The sequence below is a fragment of the Oncorhynchus kisutch genome, linkage group LG20 (genome assembly GCF_002021735.2).
Source record: "Oncorhynchus kisutch isolate 150728-3 linkage group LG20, Okis_V2, whole genome shotgun sequence".
Taxonomy (NCBI): Eukaryota; Metazoa; Chordata; class Actinopteri; order Salmoniformes; family Salmonidae; genus Oncorhynchus; species Oncorhynchus kisutch.
In genome coordinates, this window is record NC_034193.2 from 26,672,728 (window position 1) to 26,696,740 (window position 24,013).

General features: G+C 45.3%; 1 protein-coding gene and 1 pseudogene across 6 annotated transcripts in view; one reads left to right on the top strand and one right to left on the bottom strand.

The window, feature by feature from the left end:
- Positions 1-24,013, top strand: part of arhgap23b (Rho GTPase activating protein 23b) — a 68,872-nt gene that overhangs the window by 40,961 nt on the left and 3,898 nt on the right. For 2 of the 6 annotated variants that reach the window (XM_031798897.1, XM_020453835.2), the window contains exons 2-24: positions 1,704-1,895; positions 2,960-2,990; positions 3,089-3,260; positions 3,384-3,444; positions 4,013-4,976; positions 5,233-5,865; positions 6,826-7,020; positions 7,416-7,524; positions 7,646-7,685; positions 7,844-7,981; positions 8,633-8,947; positions 9,309-9,370; positions 9,992-10,098; positions 10,373-10,479; positions 10,906-11,058; positions 18,711-18,789; positions 18,929-19,002; positions 19,195-19,284; positions 19,579-19,704; positions 20,487-20,531; positions 22,014-22,113; positions 22,965-22,989; positions 23,236-23,267. In XM_031798897.1, the coding sequence (XP_031654757.1) occupies positions 1,704-1,895; positions 2,960-2,990; positions 3,089-3,260; positions 3,384-3,444; positions 4,013-4,976; positions 5,233-5,865; positions 6,826-7,020; positions 7,416-7,524; positions 7,646-7,685; positions 7,844-7,981; positions 8,633-8,947; positions 9,309-9,370; positions 9,992-10,098; positions 10,373-10,479; positions 10,906-11,058; positions 18,711-18,789; positions 18,929-19,002; positions 19,195-19,284; positions 19,579-19,704; positions 20,487-20,531; positions 22,014-22,113; positions 22,965-22,989; positions 23,236-23,260 (3,843 nt within the window). In that variant the 3' untranslated portion in view covers positions 23,261-23,267. The remainder of the gene's footprint in view (positions 1-1,703; positions 1,896-2,959; positions 2,991-3,088; positions 3,261-3,383; positions 3,445-4,012; positions 4,977-5,232; positions 5,866-6,825; positions 7,021-7,415; positions 7,525-7,645; positions 7,686-7,843; positions 7,982-8,632; positions 8,948-9,308; positions 9,371-9,991; positions 10,099-10,372; positions 10,480-10,905; positions 11,059-18,710; positions 18,790-18,928; positions 19,003-19,194; positions 19,285-19,578; positions 19,705-20,486; positions 20,532-22,013; positions 22,114-22,964; positions 22,990-23,235; positions 23,268-24,013) is intronic. The other 4 variants (XM_020453833.2, XM_020453831.2, XM_020453832.2 and 1 more) reach the window with 3 other exon arrangements.
- On the bottom strand, positions 17,390-17,753 carry LOC109865559 (polyadenylate-binding protein 1-A-like; annotated as a pseudogene).

Here is a 24,013-nt window from a genome sequence, read left to right on the forward strand (position 1 = left end):
CTCCCTGCCACCAACACACACACACACACACACACACACACACACACACACACACACACACACACACACACACACACACACACACACACGCAGTCCCCTCCCTGCCACCCACACACACCCACACACACACACACACACACACGCAGTCCCCTCCCTGCCACCCACACACACACACACACACACACACACACAGAGTCCCCTCCCTAGCCACTCTATTCTTAGAGGCGAAGGATTCCCTGAATCCCCAAATGGGCCAGTTAGCTCAGGCACCATGCCTCACTTCCTGTTCAAGGCTCTCCACTTCCTGTTGTTGTGGTGCGGTGCAGTGTGGCCTGGCCTTGTGAGTTTGTGGGGAAGGGGGAGGCGGGGGAGTGGAGAAAGAAGGCAGGAGGGAGTATAAGAAGTCAAGGGCAGGGTGGGATGAAGAAGGAAGAGGGCCGAAGGCTATCAGGAGAGGTTGTGTGATAAGATAAAGACGCTAGCTAGACACTAAAAAGATACACACTAAAAAGCTAGACACTAAAAAGCTATAGACACTAAAAAGATACACTAAAAAGCTAAGTCTGCTGTATGGTGCCCTCGCCAGGAGCTTTTTCCTAATATTACTTAGGCCTAAGCAGGGTGAAGGTATGTATCCCCCTGCCAATCTCTGTTTCTACATATCTACATTTTAAAACAGTTTTCAATAGAATATGTTGCTGTTGGATACTGCATCCCGCCTAAGAAAAATGTATATGGACCACCAGTGTATCCCCAAAGTGTTACAGACACAAAGACTCCAAACACACAAAGAGGCGTGAGTCTTATTTTTCTTTAGGTGTGTGTAACGACTCTCGTTGAAAGGAGTGGACCAAAGCGCAGCGTGGAAAGTGTTCATGATTTATAAAAAAAATTTAAACACTCAAACAAGATAACGAAAGCGCACAGTTCTGTCAGGTACAGACACTACACAGAAAACAAGGTCCCACAAAACCCAAAAGGAAAATGACAACTTATATATGATCCCCAATCAGATCCAACGATAGACAGCTGCCTCTGATTGGGAACCACAAAAAACAAAGAAATAGAAAACATAGTCTTTCCCACCCGAGTCACACCCTGACCTAACCAAACATAGAGAATAGTAGGGATCTCTAAGGTCAGGGCGTGACAGTGTGTGTGTGGGTGTATGTGTGTTTGCGCACATGAGTGCATGTTCATGCGTGCCTAACGTGTGTGTGTGTCATGATCGAGTCCTGTTGTTCCATAATTGTTAGACATAAATACCCGCTCCAACATGTATTTTTACCCCTCCATTGTGTTGCAGGTGATTATGGGAGAGGTGGGTCGTTAAAATAGATATTGTTCCTGAGAGAGAGAAAGGCATTGGTGGAATTCCAGAATTCTGGGTGGAGTTTAAAAAAAAGTCTCCCTAGCCTGGTCCCAAACCTGTGTGGTATATAGCTATTATCGCTAATAGAAGCCTCTCTGACGTTTCACACTTAATCAATGCATTTCTCACTGACATGGAGGATATGTTTGGACTCACTGACCTAATTCACAGTTTACACTTAGACCCTCAGTTCACTTTACCTAACTTACATTGACATTTTGCTCACATATTGAAATCACTGATACATTTAGAAAGTGGTACTAATGAATTGAATAGCTAATATTGACTTTGACCCCTTTTCTTAAATCCTCCTCATCTGTGTCCCTCATAGGCTAAAGGGCGGAATGATGGCGCCCTGTCATCCAATGAGAACACTCGGTCGCTGTCGTCGGGTGAGGTTGAGGGCGTGGCGTGGCAGGGCCCTCGTACGGTGCTCCTGCAGAAGAACTCCCAGGGCTTTGGCTTCACGCTGCGCCACTTCATTGTGTACCCGCCAGAGTCCTCCCTCCACAATAACCTCAAGGTAACAATGGTTCATAGCCCCCACGATGGAATGCAATTACGTTCATTTGACAGATTTCCCGACCAAGCTTATGCTGATCTGCTAACCTCCAGTCGTGTAGAGGTTAATTGTGTCTCATGACCAAATTAAGAGGGGTCGTGAAGTCACAGAATTACAGGTGTGTGTGTGTGTGTGTGTTTGTTACCCTAACCGTTTTCACACTTATGGAGGTGTCCTGACCAATGGTCACCAACCAGTGGAGGAAAATCCCACACATCCTGTAGCTCCCTAGGACCAGGGTTGGGGACCACTGACCTACAGGGAGGGGAGAGAAGAGAGGAACAGAGAAGTAAATAAGAGGCAAATGGGGGAAAGGAGGAGAAGAGAGAGAGGAGAGAATATGTTAAACAGAAGATGAGAAGAGAAGAAGGAGAGGAGAGGGGGCCAGAGAGGAGAGGGCCAGACAGGAGGGGGCAAGCAGAACAGGAGATGAGAAGGTAAATAGAAGAGGAGTAGAGTATGAGAAAGGTGGTAGTATCACTGGTTCCTACTCCAGGGTATCTAGGTCTCTATTATGTGGCTGTAAAGCCCAGGTCATTGTCTGTCTGACTGGAATGAGCTCAGTCAGCCAGCCGGCCAGACCTAATATGCCCAGTCAGCTGGGGCCTGTGTGTGTGTGTGTGTGTGTGTGTGTGTGTGTGTGTGTGTGTGTGTGTGTGTGTGTGTGTGTGTGTGTGTGTGTGCGCGCAAGGTTGGAGTAGGGGAGTGGGTTATTGTGTGTGTGTCAGAGAGAGATGAACTGTGCATGTGTGTTTGCGTGTGTGTGATAAATTGAGGTAAACCATGTGAGCATATGCTGGCTCATGAGTGTTTTTGTCACTGTAAATCCATTTCTGTGTGTTGCTATGATGAGGCCCGTTTAGGTGTGTGTTAATGCATTTGTAGCCACACCAACTGCTCATCGCTCTGACTGCCTGGGGGAGATAGCATCTCCTTGTGGTAGAGCCACAAAACAACTGGTCTGCTTGGTCTCTGTTTACTAGTTTTCTAGTTTTCTCACTTGTCTTCCTCTCCTTTCTCTGCAGGACGAGGAGAATGGAAACGGCAATGGAAAAGGTGAGGGTTTTCCATGTGTCGTTATACAGTCCTTTGGTGTGCGTTGTTTACAAGTTAAAAAATGTTTAACGAATATATGCCACGTTTGTGTGTCCCAGGTTGTCAAAGGGGTCGTCTGGAGCCCATGGACACCATCTTTGTAAAGAGTGTGAGGGAGAAAAGCCCCGCCCACCAAGCTGGCCTGTGTACAGGGGACAGACTGGTAAAGGTGAATGGGGAAAGTGTATTAGGGAAGACCTACTCTCAGGTGATCGCGTTGATCCAGAACAGGTGAGACACACACGCACACGCAGGCACCTACACACATGTGATATGACACATTATATAATACTTGTTACATAACTTTACACAATGGCCCAATATTTTACTATCTCTCCTCTATCCCTCTTCCAGCGAGAATGTTCTGGAGCTCTGCATCATGCCAAAAGATGAGGATGTGTTGCAGTTGGTAAGTGTGAGTATGAGATTTCTGTTTCTTTCTCTCCTCTCCTCCTTCCCACACATCAAATTATTTATAATCATAGTCCAATAAAAATACACCTCACAATCACAAAGCAATTTGGTTTGGTGAAGAATATTGAGTTAGTAGTAATGTATAGACAATTACAAACATTTCATATAATTCCAGTGCTGAACTATCCCTACTGGATATACAATAATTACACAATAAGACGTTTTCATTGTAACACAAATTGAATTGTAATATGTGAAAAAATATATATAATAATAATAGAAAAGGGCATTCCACCCGCCTTTGCTTTCACAAACACCTGACAAGCTAGTTTGGAGTGGATTTTTAGTTCCGAAATACCTTTAAAATGTATTGGAAACAGGTTGTCAAATCATGTCACGTGCCACGGAACGCGTTAGACTACCAAACGGAATGTGTTCATTTTATGTGAAATACTACTTCGCACCTGCTTTCTACTCTTTTCGATCCCTTGCCTCCCTCTCCAGCTCCTTTCTATCTCTTCATTTTTTCTATCTCTCATGCTCCCGCTCTCCTCTTCCCTCCCATACAGGCGTACTCTCAGGATGCCTACCTGAGAGGAAATGAGCCATACACGGGAGGGGCGCAGCATATCCCCGACCCTCCCCCACTCTGCTACCCCCGTGCCAAGCCCACTTCCACCGCCCCTCTGCCACCCAACCACCAAAGCCCCCTGGACAACTGGCACTGCCGCCCCAGCCCTGTTAACCAGGCATCCCCCTTGGACAACCGCTCTGCCGCGGTTAACGTAACTCATACCTCCGGCAGGCCCAGGGGTCCGGGAGAAAACGAGGAGGATGGCGGAGGCCATTTTGGCTCCTCGGCAGGACAAGAGGGAGATTGGCTGCCATCTTTGGGGCAGAACCGCGGGCGCTCGTCGTCGGCCGTCAGCGCACTGGATTTCCACTTTGCCAACCACAACGCCGCCATCGCCTCTGCAACCCTGCCCCACATGCCCGCCCGGAAGGGAAGTTTACCGGCTACGCGTGCCCACAGCGACGCCATGTGCCACCAGGCGCTGTCGGACTGGTACTACAGCCAGGCAGAGGCGGCCGAGCGCATGTCCCCTCGACACCGGAGCATATCCCAGGATCGGTTAGCCGAGCTGGGGTTGGGCTTAGCGCTGGGGCCTGGTGGCGCTGGAGGTCCTGGGTCTAACTCTATGTCCTCCATGGCTCACAGAGACCACGGCGTTTCCCAAGAAACTCTGATGCTCCACCACCAGGCAGCAGCCGCCTCCCACGATTCCTATTGGCTGGGAGGCTGGGGGGGAGTGTCTGGGCCAGGGAGCCGTTCGTGCTCCGAAAGCCTGCTGGCGGCGTACGCATCGTACGAACGCAACTACGGGCGCTCACAGGAGACACTAGCCCAGGCGGCTGCGCTGGTGTCGCCGCACTGCGAGAGAGCCCCCGCCTGGCCGTCGCAGGGTGCCAAGGAGCAGGACAAGGACTTGGGAAACCACCACACGGTTACAGCCACAACTGCAGCCACACTGGGTAAGCTCCACATGCATAGAGATATTTAGATGGATAGATAGGCAGGAAGACAGACATCTCCCCATCTCCCTAAAGTGTACACTTACTCACTCCCCTTGTGGATTTAACATACAACATACACCACTCTAGCATGCCTTAAAATCCATGAGGGGGTTTAAGCAAGTGCACGCTTTTAGGAGGAGGGCAAGGAATTGGCATTTAGCCAGTACTTCTCCTGCTGAACTCTGCCTATATTATGTCTACCTTTTCCCCACAGCCACAGCCTCCTCCGTTGGTCGGCAGACCCAGCAGCAGCAGGTGGCTGAGCCCCAGACCCAGAGCAGGAGGTTGGAGGAAGAGGAGCTGGTGGGTTACAAGAGCTACAGCCCCTCCTTCTGCCGCAAGGCCAGCCACCTCCTCCAACAAGCCCACTCCTTCAGAGAACCCACCTACATCGGACCCCACCTCAACTGGGCACCCAGTGCCAAAACCAGCCCCTCAGACTGCGAGGGAGGCTGGATAGGAGGGGGGGTGGTAGTTCCTCGTCCTTCCTCCACCCCGGCCGTCATCCCTTCTTCGTCGGAGGATGAGAGAGTGCTGGGGGAGGAGAGGGGGGAGTCGAGGGAGATGGTGTCTCCTCTCCCTCTGGGCCAGGAGGTGGTGCTGAGGCAGAAGCCCCCTATGGGGCGTCGGACCCCCGTGCAGGCCCTCCGTCACCCCCTCTACGCCCTCCCAGTGGATTCGGCCGAGCCCCCCGTCGGGCTGCTGCCCTCCCCAAACAACCCCACTGCAGGGACACCCTCGCCCGTCTCTGGGGGTACCAGAATGGGGGACAGTCTAAGGAGGCCCAACGGTAGCCTGCAACCCCACCACAGCACACCCGACTCCCTGGCCTCCATTCCCTTTATAGGTTAGTAGTTAGTACCCCACCCTACTCTCCAATTTCCGCCTTCCTCCCGTCCCTTTCTTTATGAATAGTTAGGGGGAGGGAATTATACATTTATACCAGGGTTCAATTCCAATTTTCTTCAATGCTTTTCACTGAGACTTCAATGAGAACGCCAACTGTGATGTACACTGAGTATACCGAACATTAGGAACACCTTCCTAATATTGAGTTGCCCCCCTTTTGCCCTCAAAACAGACTCAATTCGTCAGGGCATGGACAAACTTCCCACAGTTGTGTCATGTTGGCTGGATGAAACTGTTGAGCGTGAAAAACCCAGCAGCGGTGCAGTTCTTGACACAAACCGGTGCGCCTGGTACCTACTACCATACCCTGTTCAAAGGCAATTACATTTTTTGCCTTGCCCTACCCTCTGAATGGCACACATACACAATCCATGCCACAGTTGTCTCAAGGCTTAAAAATGATTATTTAACCTGTCTCCTCCCCTTCATCTACACTGATTGAAGTGGATTTAACAGGTGACTTCAATAAGGGACCATAGCTTTCACCTGAATTCACCAGTCTATATCATGGAAAGAGCAAGTGTTCTTAATGTTTTGTACGCTCAGTGTATACACATATACTGTACATAAGTTATATGTTATATGTGTATAACTGAGTAAAATGTCTTTAACTTGAAACTTTTAGTGCAGTGTATGTGTGTACGTCTTCCGTGTCCAGAGAAATATAGATTTTCACACACGTATTACCTTCAGTGTGCTTGTGTAGTAACACCTATGTATGTCCCTGGGGTGTGTGTCTGTAACATGACTCTGTCTATCCAGTGGTGTAACTCACTAGTACATTTTGACTCTCCCGTAGAAATATGCTATTTTACATAGGAAATAATACTTATTTCTATTATGACCGTCTTCCTCGATGACTCCTAACCTCTGACCTCTAACCCCTGACCCCTCACAGATGACCCCATCAGCCCTAGCGCTGACCTACGTGCCCGCCACGTGCCCGCCTGCTCCGTGGTGTCCTCCTCCAGTGCCCCGTGCCCTCTTGTGTCCTCTTTGCCCTGTGCCCTCACCTCTAGTTCCACTACTGTCTCCCCTGTCACCCTCTCCTCCTCTACCTCCCCCCTCGTCAAACTCCGCTCCCAGGACAGCAGTGAGTGTCCCCAATTCGCCTCACCTCTCCTCACCATACCGCCATCACTTCTTTTAGAGCGATTTCCCACGTTTTGGCATGTAGACCTGTTTTCACTTCTACACCGACTGTTGTCGATATCCCCAGTCAGTCGATACAGGGTAAGTGCAAAAACAGGTACACATGTCAAAACAAGGAAGATTGTACTTAAACCTCAAACCCCCTTCAACTGCCCCCCATCCACCTCTATCTCCAGGCTCAATGTGTTCTGTGTTTGCTTCTCTCTGACATGTCTAGAATGCCTTCCAATTTGAGCTATCTCACGTCACTGTGTTCTTTTTGCATGTCTTTAATTCCCTCCCTACTGATTCATCTCTCTCTCACCATGTCCCTCTCTTTTCTTTCTTTCTGAGAAGGCAGTATCAAAAGCCGCCGTTCCTCCTACCTGCTAGCCATTACCACGGAGCGCTCCAAGTCATGTGACGAGGGCCTCAACACCTTCCGGGAGGAAGGTCGTGTCTTCTCGTAAGTTTGGCCCCTTGTTGTCTGAAGACTATATGCAGAGGACAAAAAGGTCAGGAGATATGAATATATCTTGTTTTTCTGTGCGGTCATTCATGCAACATTCTCAAATGTCTTTCCACAGGAGACTACCAAAAAGGGTCAAGAGCTTTTTCACTGATGGGGTGAGTATTATCTCTTCGCTGTTTCATCTTTTATTTTATCATTATATTTTATTTTGTCTGCGTCAGCTTTGGACCAATCACATGAGAACTGTACTTCATTTTGTGATCTGATTGGCTCTGAGCTGTGGTTGTGTGGTATGATTGGCTGTGTATTCCAGTCTCTGGAGAGTCTACGTGCTGCAGAGGAGGCGCGGTCGAAACGTCATTCCACCTCCGAGCTGGGGACCATCACCTTCAGTGACGTACGCAAGGACGGCTGGCTTCACTACAAACAGATCCTCACGGAGAAGGGAAAAGTAATACACACACACTTTTGTTTTGCTATCCTTGTGGGGACCAAACAATTGATTCCCATTCAATGAATTCAATTAAAAGTCCCATGATGGTAGTGACTGCCCATTACTGCTTATCACTTATTAAGCATAATTTATTCACATGACTTTACCGTAATAAAATATTTCAGTTGTGAATATTACATTTGTTTTATTTGATTACTATATTATTTCATTTCCAAGTCATCATCTCATCTGTATAGAGCTGCTCCCTATGCGGTCTGACAAAATCACTATTTTAGTAGTTCTTCAAAGTAAATAAGGCTAAATACCAACTATCAACCACTTAGATCATGTATTTTCAGGTAGAGATACTGTACCTAGCGAAGCAGCTGCTCTCTATTCCTCCAGATCACGGATTCTTCTGTCTCTTCTCTCTCTCCGTGTCTGCCCCACACTAACCTAATGTAGCAGGCGTAAAAGAAACACACACAGACCGGACAAATAGGCGCGCAATGGTTTATGGTCATTGTACTTAAATACCACGTTTTCTGCGCTAAACTATGTAGAATATTGAGCTCACAGAAAAAACCTGAAAGAAATATCATCTCTCTCTGTCTCTCTGTCTCTCTCTCTCGCTCTCTCTCTCTCTCCCCCTCTCTCCACCAACCACAGAAGGTGGGCGGCGGCATGCGTCCGTGGAAGCACGTCTTCTCCGTGCTGCGCTCCCACTGCCTTTTGCTCTACAAAGACAAGCGGGAGGCGGTCCTCCACGGGGCGGGGGCGGGACCTGGCCACGGAGAGGACGAGCACCCTCCAATCAGCATCCGCGGCTGCCTGATTGACATTGCCTATAGCGAAACCAAGCGTAAGCACACTCTGAGGCTGACCACTCAGGACTTCTGTGAGTACCTGTTGCAGGCGGAGGACAGAGATGACATGCTGGGCTGGATCCGGGTCATCAGAGAGAACAGCAAGACAGACAACGAGGTAGGTGGAAACAAAGATTATATTAAACTGAGGAAGAGTGCATCATTTAACTGACTTGTCTAGTTAAATAAATGTTTTTAAAAAATGTTTTAAAAGAGTGCATCATAGTGATACAGTATAATACTTATACTTTGTTCTGTTAAATTCTGTGGAGGGCCCACTCTCCAGTCTTTCCCCAAGTTTAGGGCCCCCAAAGCAACATTCAGGTCATCTGGCATCAAATTGACAATTGAAACCAATAGAAACAAAATTCTCTTAGATGAGGGGGGCAACAGAACTAGGCAGGATAGCTTAAAAAATACATGTAAACATAACATGTAATCAACATAATATACAAAACTGTCTTTTGCTTGTGTTTCAGGAGCTGGGTTTTTCCAGACAAGCGCTCATCAGCAAGAAGCTCAATGACTACAGGAAACAAACGTAAGCTACGCACCCCTAACCACGCTCACTTAATTCTAAGCGTTTTACACACTAAATCCATGTAAACTACTTTTCCCAAATATCAATGCACTCTTACAACCTTTATTTTTCCCTTTTGGTTCTTGGCACAAACGCTAGAGTAAATCTTGCCGTCATTACATTTGTCGTTATGTTCATGGGCCTTTTGTTGTCTTCTAAATGCCCATACTATCAGGTATCAAGGTAAGACCCAAGTGCAGAAGTAAGCATGTTTATTGTAACAGGGGCAGGCAAATGACAGGTCAAGGCAGGCAGGGGTCGATAATCCAGAGTAGGAGCAAAGGTGCAGGTAGGCTCAGGGTCAGTGGCCAGGCGGGCGGGTACATGGTCAGGACATGCAAGGGTCAAAAATCAGGAGGATGAGAAAAAGAGAGGCTGGGAATAGACAGGAACTGACAGGACAAACGCTGGTAAACAAGACAAACTGGCACAGACAGACAGAAAACACAGATATAAATACCCAGAGGATAAGTGGGGAAGATGGGCGACTCCTGGAGGGGGTGGAGACAAACACAAGGACCGGTGAAACAGATCAGGGCGTGACACATACAATATTCCAGCCCTCTCTTTGTCTCCATCCAGTACAACAGGCAATAAGCCAGACACCTCTCCCAGGGCCCATCGCATGATGCCCCCCTTCCTCCTGGCCAAGACAGACAACGCTTTCATGAACCGCTCCTCCAGCAAGGGTGAGTGACACACATGCCACAGTCACATGGCACAAGTATGGCATAAAGGTTCATTAGGCACCAAACGGAAGAAAACAGACTGGAACCTGGAGGGACTACCTGGACTTGTCCAATAAGAAACACTGTTTTTAATTTTCCGCTACAAAATGTTGGCTTAGTGCATGATTTTAGGACAGTACCAAGCCATTGCATTTTTTCAGGAGTTTGCTGTACTTAAGGGCTGCTCTGTAAATTGTCTGTGTTCTCTTTCTGTTTATCTGTCTGTCTGTTTTAGATGAGAGCAAGGGTCCATGGGGTATCATCATGAAGAAAGCAAAGAAGACAGGCCCCAAGGTGTTTGGAGTGCGACTTGAGGACTGTCAACCTGCTGTTAACAACAAGGTTTGTCGGTTGTCGATCTACTCTATTCCTCGATCACCATTTACATATTCCCTATCGCTCTTCCCTCTTCTCAATGTGTTCTCAGTGTCTCACATTATCGGGGAATGGGGTGTGTTACCCCATGACATGCAAACATCTCAAGACCAACTGAAAAGTGCAATAATGCATTATCCATGCAGCCATTATCCATTGCTACTTTTGTCATATTATCTGGCAATGTGTTGCTATCCCTTTCTCGTGCTCTGCCTCTCATTTGTCTATGAAATAGAAATGTATTCATTACTAACATCCTTCTCTCTGACACTCCTGTCTCCATCTCTCCCCCCGATCTAATCCTCCTCTACCCCTCTAATCTTTCTCTTTGTTTCTTTCTCTCGCTCTCTCTTTCCCCCTCCATCTACTCTCTCTTTCTCCCCCCTCCCCCAGTTTGTCCCTCTGATTGTGGAGCTGTGCTGTGGGCTGGTGGAGAGCATGGGTCTGGAGTACACTGGCGTCTACAGGGTGCCGGGCAACAATGCCATGGTGTCCAACCTGCAGGAGCAGCTCAACAGGGGCCTGGAGATCAACATTACTGAGGAGGTGTGTGTGTGTTACAACATACTAGAAAGAGAGACTGAGGGAGTAAGAAGGAGGTGGATTATAGGTGTGTTTGTGATACCGAGAAAGGCTGATAGAGTAAGAGATAAAAAAGAGAGGGGGAGAGAGTGAGAAATTCAGTCAAAATTAGATATAATATGTGACGTGAGGACATTAAATAGCTAAGGAAACTTTGAATATTCATATTTTTCCAGACTTACAATAAATTTGGCTTGTTACCCTATTTTCTAAAATTAACTTTGGTAGTTTTATCATCAAGGTCTAACCTTATTTAGACATGGCAGAGTCAATCATGAATAAAACAAATTAAGAAGTACTTTTATATTAATATATAATTCCATTTAGAGGGAGCCAAAGGGGGGTTTGCACAGCAGTGTTCCCTGAGTTTTGTACTTTTCAGTGTAAAATCATTTCTTCACATTTCTTCTTCGGTGAAGGAAGTCTCCAGGATACTCTGTTGGCTTCAAGCTCCAGTGTTTGGACAGATTTCTGTTCGGCTTTAGCCTGGTTTGGCTCCTAGACTCGAGTGGGCAGTATGTGTTTGGTTACTCTGTCGCCAGCTGCGTATGTTATGTCCCTGAAAGGGGGGATATAAAAATGACTTACAAGGACAACAAAGCTTGCTTCAGTCACATTTGTAATGAAAGATAAGCTTGCTGTGTGCTCCCTCTATAGGAATTACTAGACATCAACAATCAAACTGTGCAGACATGAAAAGAGCACAGAGATTGTATAATCACACTCAGATGAATGATGAGCATACTGCTTGCTAGTACACTTGATGGTGCTGTTTGATTCTATCACTGAGGCTTGCTCATGGCTGTGGCTGCGTCTGCAGTGGCAGCACGTGATCGCTGGCTCAAGGCCTGGGTGGCCATCCACTGAGCGGGCATTATGTCAGACACATGGGTCACCCAGTGAGGGCTGGGAATCAGCTGAGCCAGTTGGTTGCTGTAGCAGCTAAATTGGTCTGGGCAAGGGTTGTGGGGGTCATAAAATCAGCCGGTGACTGTCAAGCAAATAACTGCCGGTTATGTTAAGTAATTGACCATTAATTAACATAAACATTTAGCATCTCCTGGCTTCCGTAGCCTACATGCCGACCTTTGAAACATCTACTTTTAAAAAGTCGAGTAAATCCATTGAATATAGCCTGCACCATTACAATAAATCCATTATTTATTTTAGACAGTTCTAAAGAAACATGATATGAAGAAAATGTTGTCTATTTCAGAAGAACAGAATAGCATACTCTGAGTTGTCCTTATGTTAGGCCCAGATCTGGCTATGCCATATGGCTGATCAATAATTGCTTTGTTTTTTTGCGCAGGCCGTACACACTTCATCAGTCTCTCATTCACAATTTGACAATCCATGCCTTTTGTGACCTGTGGCCGTTGTGCCCTTGGGCTGAATATTATATTTATAATTCCCTTCTGCCGGCTGCGTGCTTTGAATCCCCTCTCACTCACAAGGCATCTCAGCTACAAAGTAGGCTACAAGTGAAGACAGACACATTGGGGACACAACTCCGTGTGTCTTTCTTATCGAATTTCGAGGCGCATACTGAAGATGTTAGAAGAACTGTCCACAATTTTTTTGTCAGCCAACAAGATGAGTAGGCCTAACAAACAGCAAAAGCACTAGCATATGTCAATCTACTATCCCCCATTGTACAACATTTGAGCTATTATATTGGTCAACTTGTCCTACTGTGCGAGAAAGAAATATTCCAAACACAGTCTGGGACAGTTGTGGGATGCAATAGATCCCAAATTAATACTACCACTCGCATCAAAAACATTTTAAAAGCAATGATCAGAAAGTTTAGCTTAAAATGTTGATAAGCTATTAGGCTATTTCTTCACATATAAGCGCAGCAATGCTCACACTGCAATTGGCTATAAAGCGCAGCAATGTGCACTCGGCAATAGGCTATAAGCACGAATGTTCAAACATTTTCAAAAGTGCAATTAATTAGTGGGAAAACACCATTCTCAAAAGTGATTATGCGATTATGCATGTAATGCTTTATTATAAAAAGGTGCTTTTTTTATTGTTATTTTTGTTGTTGAATTTTACCCCTTTTTCTCCCCAATCTCGTGGTATCCAATTGTTTAGTAGCTACTATCTTGTCTCATCGCTACAACTCCCGTACTGGCTCGGGAGAGACGAAGGTTGAAAGTCATGCGTCCTCCGATACACAACCCAACCAAGCCGCACTGCTTCTTAACACAGCGCGCATCCAACCCGGAAGCCAGCCGCACCAATGTGTCGGAGGAAACACCGTGCACCTGGCAACCTTGGTTAGCGCGCACTGCGCCCGGCCCGCCACAGGAGTCGCTGGTGCGCGATGAGACAAGGATATCCCTACCGGCCAAACCCTCCCTAACCTGGACAACGCTAGGCCAATTGTGCGTCGCCCCACGGACCTCCCGGTCGCGGCCAGTTACGACAGAGCCTGGCCGCGAACCTAGAGTCTCTGGTGGCACAGCTGGCGCTGCAGTACAGCGCCCTTAGGTGCAGTGGCTAATTATCTTCCCCAAACCTGAAACTCATGCGCCGCCTATGTACGCCAGTTAGGCTCTACACCAGTTGTAAAGTGGATTAATGTGCTTAATTAAAGGTTATTTGGTCACGGGTGCACCTCAGCCACACTGAAGGTATTAAACGATATCATAACCGCCATCGATAAAAGACACTGTACTGTGCAGCCGTCTTCATCGACCTTGCCAAGGCTTTCGACTCAGTCAATCACCATATTCTTATCGGCAGACTCAGTAGCCTTGGTGTTTCTGATGACTGCCTTGCCTGGTTCACCAACTACTTTGCAGACAGAGTTCAGTGTGTCAAATCGGAGGGCATGCTGTCCGGTCCTCTGGCAGTCTCTATGGGGGTGCCACAGGGTTCAATTCTCGGGCCGACTCTTTTCTCTGTATATATCAATGATGTTGCTCTTGCTGCGGGCGATTCCCTGATCCAGACGCAGACGACACCATTCTGTATACTTCCGGCCCGTCCTTGGACACTGTGCTATCTAACCTCCAAATGAGCTTCAATGCCATACAACACTCCTTCCGTGGCCTCCAACTGCTCTTAAACGCTAGTAAAACCAAATGCATGTTTTTCAACCGTTCCCTGCCTGCACCCGCACACCCGACTAGCATCACCACCCTGGATGGTTCCGACCTAGAATATGTGGACATCTATAAGTACCTAGGTGTCTGGCTAGACTGTAAACTCTCCTTCCAAAAATCAAATCTAGAGTTGGCTTTCTATTCCGCAACAAAGCCTCCTTCACTCACGCCGCAAAAACTTACCCTAGTAAAACTGACTCCTACCGATCCTCGACTTCGGCGATGTCATCTACAAAATAGCTTCCAACACTCTACTCAGCAAACTGGATGCAGTTTATCACAGTGCCATCCGTTTTGTTACTAAAGCACCTTATACCACCCACCACTGCGACCTGTATGCTCTAGTCGGCTGGCCCTCGCTACATATTCATCGCCAGACCCACTGGCTCCAGGTCATCTACAAGTCCATGCTAGGTAAAGCTCCGCCTTATCTCAGTTCACTGGTCACGATGGCAACACCCACCCGTAGCACGCGCTCCAGCAGGTGTATCTCACTGATCATCCCTAAAGCCAAAACCTCATCTGGCCGCCTTTCGTTCCAGTTCTCTGCTGCCTGTGACTGGAACGAATTGCAAAAATCGCTGAAGTTGGAGACTTTTATCTCCCTCACCAACTTCAAACATCTGCTATCTGAGCAGCTAACCGATCGCTGCAGCTGTACATAGTCTATCGGTAAATAGCCCACCCAATTTTACCTACCTCTTCCCCATACTGTTTATATTTATTTACTTTTCTTCTCTTTTGCACACCAATATCTCTACCTGTACATGACCATCTGATCATTTATCATTCCAGTGTTAATCTGCAAAATTGTAATTATTCACCTACCTCCTCATGCCTTTTGCACACAATGTATATAGACTCTTTTTTTCCCTTCTTTTTTTTCTACTGTGTTATTGACTTGTTAATTGTTTACTCCATGTCTAACTCTTATCTTGGCCAGGTCGCAGTTGCAAATGAGAACTTGTTCTCAACTAGCCTACCTGGTTAAATAAAGGTAAAATAAAAAATAAACTTTAGTTGTGATACAAACCTTATTAAAACATATAGGCCTATGGGAAGGCTACATGAGGTGTGTGACTATGATTTGAAAAAGTTGCAAAAGAATGTATGCCCTGTTTCTTGCCTACTGCACACAAGCTGGGCATCATTTACAAGTGATAATATATCATTCACAAGTTATAAGCTAATATTGTCACCTATCTTGATTTTATCTTGTCTTCACATACATATACTAAATCATTTGTGTCAGTGTGATTATAGGGACAATAGAGTGCTGAGTACCAGGCAGTTAGCAGGTTTGGTAGGCTACTAATGACAATCAGCAGCATCAGAGTTTGGAGAAGCCTAGTTACCGTGACTAAACGGTCAAATGGAATTTGATTATTTTCATCATTGTGTCAAGAGATATAGTACTAAAACACTTCAGTGTCTCCCTTGATCCTAGGTCCTGGCAGAGTTGTACAGACTCAGGACAACTGAGCTTTAGAGGAATACGCAGATTCAAAGAGGAGTCCGTAATTTGCTTTCTAATGATCATGATCTTTTCCTCAAAGAAGTTCATGAATTTATTACTGCTGAAGTGAAAGCCATCCTCTCTTGGGGAATGCTACTTTTTTGTTAGCTTTGCGACAGTATCAAAAATACATTTTGGATTGTTCTTATTTTCCTCAATTAAGTTGGAATAATAGGATGATCGAGCAGCAGTGAGGGCTCTTCGATACTGCACGGTGCCGTCTTTCCAAGCTAGTCGAAAGACTTCCAGTTTGGTGTGGCGCCATTTCCGTTCCAATTTTCTAGAAGCTTGCTTCAGAGCTTGGGTATTTTCTATATACCAGGGAGCTACTTTCTTATGACAAATGTTTTTTGTTTTTAGGGGTGCTAGGGTATTGTGCAAGGTTAAATTGAGTTTGTCAGTTAGGTGGTTAACTGATTTTTGTCCTCTGACATCCTTGGGTAGGCAGAGGGAGTCTGGAAGGGCATCAAGGAATCTTTGGGTTATGTGAGAATTTATAGCACGACTTTTGATGATCCTTGGTTGGGGTCTGAGCAGATTATTTGTTGCGATTGCAAATGTAATGAAATGGTGGTCCGATAGTCCAGGATTATGAGGAAAAACATTAAGATCTACAACATTTATTCCATGTGACAAAAATAGGTCCAGAGTATGACTGTGGCAGTGAGTAGGTCAAAATCCACTGAGTCGATGATGGCTCCGAAAGCCTTTGGAGTGGGTCTGTGGACTTTTCCATGTGAATATTAAAGTCACCAAAAATTAGAATATTATCTGCTATGTCTACAAGGTCTGATTAGGAACTCAGTGAGGTCTGTAAAACAGTAGCTATAAAAAGTGATTGAGTAGGCTGCATAGATTTCATGACTAGAAGCTCAAAAGACGAAAACTTCTTTTTTTTTTGTAAATTGAAATTTGCTATCATAAATGTTAGCAACACCTCCGCCTTTGCGGGATGCGCAGGGGATATGGTCACTAGTGTAACCAGGAGGTGAGGCCTCATTTAACACAGTAAATTCATCAGGCTTAAGCCATGTTTCAGTCAGGCCAATCACATCAAGATTATGATCAGTGATTAGTTCATTGACTATAACTGCCTTGGAAGTGAGGGATCTAACATTAAGTAGCCCTATTTTGAGATGCGAGGTATCACAATATCTTTCAATAATGGCAGGAATGAAGGAGGTCTTTATTCTAGTGAGATTGCTATTGCGAACACCACCATGGATATATGATTTCCCTGTGGAATGGGAGGCTGGCGGGGGTTGAATTTGTGGTTGGGCAGGGCCATGGCACTGACCATCCTCTGCTTGTACCTGTTGGCCAGGTATTGTGGCGCTGTGCCTTGCTCTGAGGCGAGGCCAGAGCGGTTTGGCCGCCCTCTGTCATTACCTTGTTCTGAATGCAGAAAACTCCTTCCTTAAAATGTGATCATCAAAGGCATCATCCAGGTTCTTTACAAAGAGGTTGATACCTCTGTATCTGGCCTTTTGGGTCAGGATTCATTTGCCCAAACTTTGGTTTCAGCACAGTCTGGCGCTATGCTTTCTTCTGGGTGCAGCCCACATAGAGCCTCCTCCCATTCAGCTCCTTTCTGTTCATCTCATTCACAGCTCTTTGTGTATCCTCATGCCTCTCGAACGCCATCGACTTCCCGCTATCATCATAACTTGACACTCACGGTTGGTCCATGTTTTTCAAAAAGCTCAATCAGCTTCTCATCGTTCATGTCTCTGCCAAGGTTGTTGACAAACACGTTGTTGAACTCTGTGGTCTTGGCTGCAAGTTCATCTGGCCTCTTGCTCTTTTTGGTCATCCAAGCAACAGCAGTCTCCTGGGTCTCGTACTGGATATAACCATAGCCCCTTGGATTTCCCATTCTCGTCACAAACTACCTTGCTAGAGTAGATGTCTCCAAATGCTGAGGTCTCATACAAATTCTTATTTCCAATGGACTTTTTGTCCAGGTTCTTGATGATGTTTCCCACCCCACTCTTCCTCAAGATAGGGTCAGGGTCAGACCTCATGATGCGCAGATATCTTCCTTCAAGCATATCATTGCTGCATATCATTGCTGAACATGAGCAGGGCACGCTCAGCACCGATAAAAGTTAACGTAGGCATAGCCAAGGGAACGATGGGTAACCCGATCCCTTCATACATGGACAGAAAAGATTGGTCCAGCCTCACTAAACATCATCACCGGTGATGTTTTGGTGGAGGTCACCAACATACAAGGACTTAATTTTGAAGATCTAATTTACACGTGTTGAGACGAGTTCAAGAGCACAGAATGACAGGTGTCATGTGTTGGAACCCTCGGAACTCCCTAGTTTGTGATGTCATAAGTGATGATGCATCAAATGCAATTCTGATGTGCCGTCTTTCTTTTATTGTTTCATCGTCATGTAAGTTTACAGGATTTACATTGCAAACAGAAACATTTCAATTTGATTTAAATAAAGAAACAAACAAATAAATAAATGCACCTTAATCTTTATTTTGTAACAGTTTGGGAAGTCAGAGAGAGATAAAGATAGAAATGAATTATTTGTTGTAACGAGGCAACACCCAAGTTCAGTAGCTACATGACTCTGGTTCCCAGAGTAGCCCTCTACATGATCGTCACCAGACTCTTCACCAACCATCTCCCTGACCACATCCCTCTGATCAAGCCATGTTCTGTCCCTCTCCATCTTTGGAGGATGCGTGCGCTCAAAGACTTGACCTCTATCGGTTGACCTAACTATAGCTAGGCTACTCATGATGATGTATTGCTTTTTTTGTTTTGCTTTTGAAGCGCTTTCAGATTATGAAAAGCGCTATAGAAAGGTAATAAATTATTATGATTTATTATTATTACATCTATCCATTGATGCTTGGTGTGTATGTGAAACCAACCTTTTGGGGAGGTGTTGATTGACAGGTAAAGAAAAAAAAGAAAGACAGGAAAACTATAAGATTTGTTCTTCTCGTGTCCACAGAGGTGGCAGGACCTGAATGTGATCAGCAGTCTCCTCAAGTCCTTCTTTAGGAAACTCCCAGAACCCCTGTTCACTGATGGTGAGTCCAAACTTAATACGTGTGTGCATGTGTGACTGTATGACTGCTTTGATGACTGTGTTTGTTCTCTGTGTGTGTGTGTGTGTGTGCGTGTGCTAGTGTGTGTTTTACCCCTACTCACTACACCTTCTGTCTGCAGACAAGTATAATGACTTTATTGATGCCAACCGGCTAGAGGACTCAGGGAACAGGCTGAAGAGCATGAAGAAACTGGTATGTGGCAGAAAAGTATATACTAAAGTATATACTTTAATTTGGGCTTACATTATTTGACCCCTCTCTCTCGTTCTGTCTCCATTATCTGTCTCTCCGTCCCTCTATTCCTCTGTCTCTCTTTCTCCCTGCATCCATCTCTCTATTCTCCCTCCTTTTGAATATTCTTCACCCCCCTTCTTTCTCTCTAAGATCCATGATCTTCCAGACCACTATCACCACACTCTAAAGTTCCTGGTCTGTCATCTGAAGACAGTGGCGGATCACGCCGACAAGAACAAGGTAAGAACTGGTCACTGGTCTGCTCTTTCAATATGGTAATTTCTTCATATCTACATTAGTTGACTTTACAATTATAACACTGTATATCTCCCTTACCCCTCTTCTTGTCATCTGAATATTTTTTGTTTTCTCGCTCACTCTTTTTATATCCTTACTACTACACCTGTCTGCATCTATTCCGTCTTCCTCAAACATATTACTTTTTCTCTCTTCGTCCTTCAATCATTCTGTCCCCCCCCCCCCCCCCCCCCCCCCCCACACTATTCACTTTCCCTCATTATTCCCTTTCTCTAGATGGAACCCAGGAACCTGGCTCTAGTGTTTGGTCCCACTCTGGTGCGTACCTCAGAGGACAACATGACCGACATGGTCACCCACATGCCCGACCGCTACAAGATCATCGAGACGCTCATCCTGCATGTAAGAACTGCAGTCGTTCACCATCTGATTACTCAGTGGTCAGCTAGTGATCATCAGACCCAGGCATCATTCCAAGGGTCTCCTATCAGTGATTTTGTACATTTATATTTTTTGTCATTTAGCCGACACTCGTATCCAGAGCGACTTAGGGTTAAGTGCCTTGCTCAAGGGCACATCGACTGATTTTTCACCTAGTCGACTCGAGGATTCAAACCATCAACCTTTCGATTACTGGCCCAACGCTCTTGACCGCTAGGCTACCTGCCACCCAGGCTTATACATTAGGAAGGAACTGAATAGATTTCTGTTAGAAATTACCACGGAAAAGTAACTTGGCTAATTTGGGGGATAGTTCCACCACCTACAAATTTAATCTAAATGTAACCCTTGCCCACAATGGTGGGCTAGTTGGCACTGCCTTTACAGGGCACAGGAGGAGAATCTCCATTCATGCCCATCTGAACCAAGGCACTCAGGGTGTGGTTTTGGGCACCTATAGGGTGGGGTTGACCATGGCAGACAGACCTCCCACTCTGTCCCTGGCTACCCAGGGAATACAGTAGTACCATAGCTATAGAGCTGCGTTAGGAGGACCGACCATTATAAATAGCCTGTATCCCACATTATGCCGACGAAGGGAACATCGACAGATTTTTCACTTACTCCGCTTGGGGTTTTGAACCAGCGACTTTTCGGTTACTGGCCCAACGCTCTTGGCTACCTGGCGCCCTATTGTTACAGTGTTACATTGTAATGACACTCCTTTTTCCTTTATTTTTCAGCACGACTGGTTCTTCAGTGATGGAGAGGTGGATAAGGATGAAAAGGTATGTGAATGGGCAAGAAATTCCATAACGACAACCTAAAGAAAAAGTATTTATTAATAATGTGGTCTTCTTTATCGGCCTTACTGTATCCGTCCATCTGTTTACGGTTTATAATAATAATAATATATTTATTTTATATAGCGCTTTTCATTGTACAGGTAATCTCAAAGACGCTTAATAACAAAAGTACATGTATGTCTTGGCCCGGACAATGGTCTTCAACAGCGGCTGGCTTGTCCTGGTCTCATCCAACTATATGTGCAGCCCACCAACTCCGGTGGGAAAAAGCCTACAACAGTATCCACTTCACTATCCACTCTCAGCACTTTCCTCCACCACGCTTTTCTTAGCTCCTCAGATGCCCTGAAACAGGCTTCAGTGGTCACAACCAGGGGGGGGGGGGGAGTTAGTATGACAGGTCCGGATCATCAAGCCTGCCTTGCCATCCCCAGTTTCTCTGCAGACTCTGTGGGATAATACTCATTAAACAACATGTAACACCCACTCTGGTAAAGCCGGCATCTGATAGATTTTGCTAGGGCGCCAGAGGCTCATTACACTTCAGTTATTGGGATAATCCAACCTTGGAGTGAGAGATCAACTCAAAACTACAAAAAGCCTCTGTGATGTCCAAGCCTGTCCCACCTCCAGTTTAAAATAAAAACAAAAGCTAGCTAGCTAGACGATGGGTTATCTTGACCAAACTAGCTGACTTGCCGGTCTTATGACACCGTTGAATCGATATTTAAGTGATAATGCCCTAGAAGCCGGTGTTTGGAGGATATATTGGCTTAGGTGTTGTTAGAGGTATGTTAGGCCAGAGACAGAGTCATTCTCCATCACTCTCCAAGAAGGAGAGTGATGGAGTGCTGCATCAGATGGTCTGGTCTCCACAATCACCTGACCTCAACCCAATTGAGATGGTTTGGGATGAGTAGGACAGCAGAGTGAAGGAAAGCGTGCTCAGCATATGTGCTCAGTGCTCAGCATATGTGGGAACTCCTTCAAGACGGTTGGAAAAGCATTCCAGGTGAAGCTGGTTGAGAGAATGCCTAGAAGAATCTCAAATATAAAATATATTTTGATTTGTTTAACACTTTTTTGGTTACTACATGATTCCATATGTGTTATTACATAGTTTTGATGTCTTCATTATTATTCTACAATGTAGAAAATAGTAAAAATAAAGCAAAACCTTTGAATGAGTAGGTGTGTCCAAACTTTTGATTGGTACTGTATGTAAAAACAAAAAGTGCTGTCAAAAACACATTTACAACTCTCTATCTAGTCAAAAAAAAAAGTACAACTCTTTATCTCGGTTCCATGGCAACCACGGAACTATATCTGTCTGTGTTGTTGTGTCTGTCCATATATCCATCTGTCTATCTGTTAAATCAGTCTTTAAGGCTGTCGCTATGTCTGTGGTCATGTCTTTCTTCCTGTCTTTTTCACTTGAATGTCTGTGTTGCTGTGTGTCTGCAGGCACCTGTGGATATTAAGAGGGATATGCAACCGGTCCCCAACATCGATCACCTGCTCTCCAACATCGGGAGAACAGGGTTGCCTGGAAGTGAGGCTTCAGGTGAGGGGACATGAAAACATAGAAATAGAATTAGAACAAACAGAAGTTGATGCTAGATTGTGAAAAATGCAGAAAAAGCCTTTTTGCTAAACTAATGTCCAGAAGTAATCAAGGCACTCTCATTTAGTGAAATATTTTTGTCACTCTGATTGTGTTACCTTGGCCTTTGTAGCCGCAACTTGTCCGTGCATTTTTTTAATTTTTTTTTAATTGTTACTCTTGCTATGCATAAGCTGTGAAAAAGAAAGGCATTGGAATTTTTCCACTACATGAGATTGCCTTGATTACTTCTGGACAGTTTTTGCACAAAGGCTTCTCAGCATTGCTCACTGTCCCGCATGAACTTCTGTTTGTTCTATAGTATTTCGTCCCATGATTAAAGAACACCTCATAGGATACAACTATAACCAAAGAAGAGCTCCTCTCCTGTGTGTCTATAGAAATATAATTATTTAATTCTGTAAGTCTGTTTTTCTGCATTTTTATGTTCTAAATGCTTTACATTGTATGGAGGAGGATTGCAGAACTCACCTCAGCTCATCCACCACTAATGCGGAGCACCTAACACTGGGTTGGGGACTTAATTTGAGCATGATCTTTTATACAGTTCCCTTACTGTAACATTCCCTAAAACAACAATTAACTCGTTTCACACCATGCATTTCAATGAAGATGTCGTCTCTGAAATTCAGTGGACTTTGCTCTTTTCTCTTGGCATTTGCAGTCTGTGGCTGTGCTTTACTATCCTACTATGTTTGGCTTGGTTTCAGCCTGTGTAGGCCTACTGTATACTTACTGTGTTTCCCACTTTCTCTCTCTTTCTGGACCTTTCTGCCCCCATATCCTCCTAGCTGAGCCTGTGGATCAACCTCTTCGGTAGGAGCAGGACTCTACCTCCAACGTAGTGTGTGTGTGCGTACCTCGTATGTGAGAGAGTGTATGTGTCTTTGACATTCTGTTCGTTTAACCTTGGTTTGAAAGTCTATCCACATATATCTATATCTCCATTTCTCTCTCTGGGAGTGATGTCATGAATATTGTGCTGGGATATCTAATGTGCTGTGACTGCCCAAGACCGCCATGCTACTTCACTTACGTGACCTTAACCTTCATCTTATTCAGATTCCACCACCAGCGACTCAACTAAGGATAAGGTAAGCAATGCATTACTCTGAACATAATTTGATATACAGTTCATTCAAGAATACTTTTTCCACATTTTGTTAGGTTATAGCCTTATTCTAAAATTGATTTAAAAACAATTTTCACTTATCAATCTACACACAATATCCCATAATGACAAAGCGAAAACAAGTTTAGAAATCTTAGCAAATTTATATAAAAACAATACAAACGGATACCTTAAGTATTCAGACCCTTTGATATGAAACCACGAAATTCAATCAAATGTATTTATAAACCCCTTTTTAGATCAGCCGATGTCACAAAATGCTATGCAGAAATTGAGCTCAGGTGCATCCTGTTTCCATTGATCATCCTTGAGATGTTTCTACAACTTAATTGGAGTCCACCTGTGGTACATTCAATTGATTGGACATGATTTGGAAAGACACACACCTGTCTATATAAGGTCCCACAGTTGACAGTGCATGTCAGAGCAAAACCCAAGCCATGAGGTCGAAGGAATTGCCTGTAGACCTCCGAGACAGGATTGTGTTGAGGTACAGATCTGGGGAAGGATAGCAAAACATTTCTGTAGCATCGAAGGTCCCCAAGAACACAGTGGTCTCCATTATTCTTAAATGGAAGAAGTTTGGAACCACCAAGACTCTTCCTAGAGCTGGTCGCCCAGCCAAAATGGGACAAGGGCCTTGGTCAGGCAGGTGACCAAGAACCTGATGGTCATTCTGACAGAGCTCCAGAGTTCCTCTGTGGAGAT